At 53.1% G+C, this 5,758-nt stretch overlaps 1 protein-coding gene across 2 annotated transcripts in view; it reads left to right on the plus strand.

The window, feature by feature from the left end:
- Capn5 (calpain 5) overlaps positions 1-5,409 on the plus strand; it is a 55,500-nt gene extending 50,091 nt beyond the window's left edge. For both annotated transcript variants that reach the window (XM_028770645.1, XM_028770646.1), the window contains exons 10-13: positions 243-439; positions 1,102-1,217; positions 1,630-1,766; positions 2,901-5,409. In XM_028770645.1, coding sequence (XP_028626478.1) covers positions 243-439; positions 1,102-1,217; positions 1,630-1,766; positions 2,901-3,083 — 633 coding nt within the window. In that variant the 3' untranslated portion in view covers positions 3,084-5,409. The remainder of the gene's footprint in view (positions 1-242; positions 440-1,101; positions 1,218-1,629; positions 1,767-2,900) is intronic.
- The last annotated feature ends 349 nt before the right edge of the window (positions 5,410-5,758 follow it).

Genomic DNA, 5,758 nt, shown 5'->3' on the forward strand with positions numbered 1-5,758 from the left:
CATCTTCATGAGGGTAGGTTCTGTAGACTGACAGTGTGGGACATCTTAAGGGTCTGGGAAGGATCTGGTGTGGTCTCAGTCATGCAGGTCACCGGTTTATCAGCCCCCTCCACTCCCAGCCTTCACCATGCGTGTTTAACACTCCTGGTTCCTGATGCTTTTGTGGTTTTGTGGTAGCCCCTGGGAGAGAGGATGGACTCTGATGTGGGGTGTTTGGGCCATGTCCTCCTGTCTCCACACAGGTGGAAGAGAACCGCCAGTACCGTATGCACAGCCTGCAGCATAAGGCCGCCAGTTCCATCTACATCAATTCGCGCAGCGTTTTCTTGCGGACAGAGCTGCCCGAGGGCCGCTACGTTATCATTCCTACCACCTTCGAGCCAGGCCACACTGGCGAGTTTCTGCTCCGAGTCTTCACAGATGTTCCCTCCAACTGCCGGTGTGTGGGGGCTAGGGCTAGTGACCGTATACCCCATGCTGGGCCTGGAGGAATCTGCATCCCTGTCCTGTCTGTGTCTGCTCAAGGCATGGCCATCCTCAGGGATGGGCATCCATTGCTTCTCTCCTCCCCCGCCTCCCTGCCCAGGTTCTCTTGGTTCTGACTAGGAACAGTGACTCATATGTGCACTTAACAATGTACAGAAAGGCTTGTTTTATTTACCATCTCACACCCCAAATGGGAGGCCTAACAACTCCATTTTAAGATAGAGACCAGCTCTAGAAAGAGGGTCTGGCACCGTGCTGTCAGCGGTAGTATGGACCAAGCCGCCCACTCAGGATTTTCACATGACTCTTCCTATTACTACCACCTGTCCCGTGGAGACTGGCTTTATGGGGCAGTAGGCTGCTAAAACCATTTTGAGGATGTGAACTAATATCTACAATGCCCAACAGAGGATGTGTCACGTGGGAAGTGCTAAGTGCTCTGCCATCCTGAGAGGAGGAGGGTGGGGCCCTGGAGGAGGCTGGCAGAGAGGCCGCAAGCCTGTGGTAGAGGGTGGCTGACTTTGCCATGAGCTTTGATTAGCTCCTTATTTTGAACCCCATCTTTACATCTGTCTTTTTGCCACCCATCCGTTCCCCTACCCTGCCCCGTTTTAGGGAGCTACGCCTGGATGAGCCGCCTCGAACCTGTTGGAGCTCCCTCTGTGGCTACCCTCAGCAGGTGACCCAGGTCCATGTCCTGGGGGCTGCTGGCCTCAAGGACTCCCCAACAGGTGAGCTCCTCTGGAGATTACCTCAGGTTCTCTCTCCTTCAGTGCACACCTCAGCCTCCTGGGACCCCACCACCTGCAGACGCAGCCATCCAGTGGGTGATGTGAGCTTCTAGAGAGGTCCACCTCCTGCCTCCCTGGAGCCCCCGTGTGGTAGGGCATCAGATAGTCGTTGGAGGTTCAGAGACAGCTTCTTTAGATGGAGGAGGTGTCAAGATGAGAAACCTGTGTATCACCCTGTACTCTTCCCTCTACCTGGCCCTAGAAGGTAGGGGACTAGGAAGGTGGATCAGGCTCCTGTTTTCCCTTTTCCCTTTGTGACAAAGACCAGGTTGGCATGTCACCTCCCAGACGCCTGCCCCATTCGGCTCTGCACCAGCCCCATCCTCACCCAGCCCCCTAATCCTCTCTCCAGGAGCAAACTCATATGTGATCATCAAGTGTGAGGGCGAAAAGGTCCGCTCAGCTGTGCAGAGAGGGACCTCGACGCCAGAGTACAACGTGAAAGGCATCTTCTACCGAAAGAAGCTGGCTCAGCCCATCACTGTGCAGGTGAGACCCACTCACGGGCATATTCTGCCCCTCCTATAGCTTCCTACTCCGAGGGGTAGAGCCCAGGGCAGAGGAGCCTTCGGTGTGAGCCTAGGTGCCAGCTTCCATTGTCTCGCCCCAACTCTTGCTCCTCTGTAGGTGACTGATGATTAGTCAGTCTGGGTCTGAGATCCAGCAAGGCAGGTCTCCCAGCTGAGGCCAGTGGTCCTCTTTGCTGACCTGGCCTGAAGCCTTGGTCACTATACCTCAGAGCTTCCACCAGTGGATCCACTTGAGAAGGTGACACTGAGATCATGTGTGGCATGTGGCTGTCTCCTAAGAGCCCTGGGGAGCCAATCTGAATGCCAGTGACCTTGGGCACAGCTCCCTTCTCTCAGTCCAACATGGCTAGAGTATGGTGACTCTGAGCTCATTACCAAGGAACCTTCTCTGTCCCCCGGGGCCAGAGCAGCCTCTCTCTGGGCAAGAAACCATCTGTAAACAAATGTGTAGCACCCCGAGGGAGCTACTAGATTTTCCAAGTTTTCTTAACACTGGGTCCCAGTGGTTTAAACCACAGACTCATAGCTATTGAGTCTGGAAGGACCATTAGGGGCAGGCAGTTCAACGCAAATATTAAAATGAGGTGCTGAATGCGGTGGCTCATGCCTTAATCTCAGGAGTCAGAGGCTGACTAGACTCTGTGAATCTGAGGCTTATCTACGCAGATCAGGCTGCTAGTAAGGGCTACATAGTGAAATTGTCAAAAAAGAAAGAGAGAAAGAAAGAAAGGAAGGGAAAGAGAAAAGAAAAGAAAAAGAAAAGAAAAGAAAAGAAAAGAAAAGAAAAGAAAAGAAAAAAGAAAGGGGCCGGGGCAGAACTAGGTCAAGTTCAAGGTTCCTCCACACCCCCAGCCCCACCCAGTTCAAGTTTACTAGAGCTAGTAGTGACAGATTAAGCTTTCTAAGTGGTAACATGCTTTTATGGGGAGCCTGAGGCTCTGGAATAGGGCACCCCATCAGTCCAGGGCTTTTCCCTGACTGGGCTTGCACTGAGAGAAGAAGCTTCTAGGTCCAGCCGCCCTCACTCCCCGCCTGCCCTAGGCTATATTTCTGGCCTTAGATAAGCCCCTCCTCCACCCTCTGTCTCTCTCAGGTTTGGAATCACCGAGTCCTGAAGGATGAATTCCTGGGCCAGGTGCACCTGAAGACTGACCCGGATGACCTGCAGGACCTCCACACCCTCCATCTCCAGGACCGCAGTAGCCGGCAGCCCAGCGACTTGCCAGGCATTGTAGCCGTGCGTGTCCTCTGCAGTGCCTCTCTCACGGCCGTCTGATGCCAGCCTGCCTGTCCGGCCCCACTAGTCCTCACCACTACTCGCATGTCCCCACCTGGCCTGGGACCAGCCTGGGAACCAGACACTGGGGCCCTTTACCCACTCTTTCACTGACCCACTGTGTGATCTGAGGAGAGCCCTGCCCCTCTCTGAGCCTCAGTGTTTGGAGGGCCCCAAAGAATTCCCATCTTGTGGGGGAGTTTTCTTGCCTAAGATTTACAGCAGCTCTCTCTACCCAATGGGTGCTGCTGTTAAGGGGCTATCTGTTGAAAACGTTTCCCCGGGCCCTGCTGTCTGCCGAGGAGTGCCAAGATGTCAATTGTTTACAGACAAACTGCCATGTCCCAAGCCCTTTCCCCATCCTTGTTTGCTATGGGGGACATTGTGTCCCTCCCCAGATCTTTGCTATGTAGCTTAGAGTGACCTTAAACTCCGGATCCTCCTGCCTCCACCTCCTCAGTGCCATACCACTACACCAGTTTATGTGGTGCTGGGTATGGAACCCAGGGCTTTGTGCATGCCAGGCGAGCACTTACCAATTTAGCTACATCCCCAATCTAACTATACCCATTTAAAAACCATCTTGAAAGAACCCTTAATGGGCATATGCAGGAGACATCTGCTCACTGTCTAATGCCTGACCTTCATGAATTTAGTTATTCAGCATAGACAACATAGACTTGCCCAATTAGCCCAGTGAGCCGCCCTAGGCTTCCTGATTCTCAGGTCTTCTCGGAGGCAGATACCTTCCTGAGCAGCAGGCTCTGACTTCACCCTCACCCACTGAAGAGCTGTGGTCATGCTGGTGAGAAAGTATCATTTCCCAGCCTCTACTTGTGATGTTGGAGGGAGTGGCCTGGGCCAGACAGGTTGATGTAAGGCTATGGGAGACCCAAGGGAGACTCCTGCTGCCTCTGCTGAAAGACCCTGGAGTTTTCTTGGAAGAAAGGACTCTAGGGTGGATGGTACCAGGCCCTCAGGGTTAGATCATCTGTTGGGTGTCACACATGGGGACTTCTCTCTTCTGACCAGAGGGTGCTCTACCAGCATCCCCAAAGAGCCAAGTAGGACACCACACTCTTACTGTCCAGACCAAAATGATGCTCTCAATCCTCGACATTTGATAGTCTTAGCATTTTAAACAATCTCGGTGTAAGGGAGGCCCGCCCCCACAGTTGTCCTTTGCAGACTCGGTTTGTTGGTCTGCTTTTATCTTGACATTGAGCATGAGAGGGCATGGGTGCAGCGGGACCTTCTCAGAGGAATCTCAGAGGAGGACAGAGATGAGACATTCATTCCTGGCTGCCGTCTGCATTCCTGAGGAAGTCTTGTTTAGTACTGGTGCTGTGCCTCACATGTCCCCTCTGTGCCCTCCTTCAGGTTCCAGACCAGGCTTAGTAGATAAAAAACAAACAAACAAGCAAACAATTGGGTCATCAGCAGCAATTCCTTTTGGAACTATTACATTCTGTCTCTGGTCCCTCCTATGTGGTCCTTTTGCTGGAGGTGCTGGGTTCTGACTGCCATCTTGCTCTTCTGGCCTGGGATTTGGTCCACAGGAAGGGCTGGGAGCTGAGTTAAAGATAAGAGCATTCCCTCCTGCACACTTAGGGCTTCCCTTCAATGACCTGAGCCTGGGGCTGAGCATTCCACCAGGAGCAAGTCACTACAACCTCCCGTGCCTCAATTCCTCCCTCTGTAGCTTAGGGCTGGTCACTCCTAGTAGTGAGGACTCTTACAAGAATAAGAGCAAGGGCACACCACTTAACGCTGTGTGCCAATCTATCGTATACTCCGCACGGTCACATGATCACTTCACTTCTCAATGGCTATCGCAAACTGAAGACTATAGTCAGGAATGGAGGATGAGCACGCGCCTCACAATCCTGGGACTCAGGGCCTGACGTGTGGGTCTCAGCTCAGCCATATCCCTCTGAGGCACAGGGCAAACAAAGCAAACGTGTAGATGCTTCACCTGGCATCTAGCCACGGCCCACCTCTAGCAGAACTGGGCTAGAAGCCCTGTTCTTCTCTCTTAAGCTAGGCCAGGCTGGCTCCTGGCTGTGAAGGAACCTCTGGTCCCCAGGAAGCCTTGACGACTGGACAGGTGAGGACAGGGTGGAGCAGGCATAGCAGTGGCTTTGTTCACCATTTGCACCCAGGAGCCCTTGTAGTGTTCCAGTTGCAGGTGGTCAGCCCTGTGGTGTGCACTTCATGGACTGCCAGGACCCGGACTTCTGTCCTCCAGGCCACCATGACCTAGGGTCAGGGGAGAGAGGAACTCTGTTATCTTCTCAGAATAAATATTACTGCCACTCTAGAGGGATCTTTCTGTGTATGTTTCATTTGTCCTGTACTCCCCATACACAAGGGTAAGGACAGAGTGACAATGAGTAGCTGACCTCTGGTCCGAGGGATGAACAAGGAAGGACTTGGGAATCACAGATAAGCTGGCCTTGAGGTTGCCTAGTGAGTCAGAGCCCAGCTCTATGGAGTCCGTCAGGTTCTCTACTGCCAGGCGGTGTGGGGCTGGCTTTGCGGAGCTCTGCCCATCCCAGGCCTGGGAACATGGAAGCACAGTTCCTGCTCTGGAACAGCCTTCCAGCAGCTGAGGAAAACATACAAATCATGTCTGATCGCAGTACTGTAGTGTTTTTGATAGGGCAGTGTGGAAG

This window comes from Grammomys surdaster, unplaced genomic scaffold, assembly GCF_004785775.1.
Source record: "Grammomys surdaster isolate TR1022 unplaced genomic scaffold, NIH_TR_1.0 203, whole genome shotgun sequence".
NCBI classification, from domain to species: domain Eukaryota; kingdom Metazoa; phylum Chordata; class Mammalia; order Rodentia; family Muridae; genus Grammomys; species Grammomys surdaster.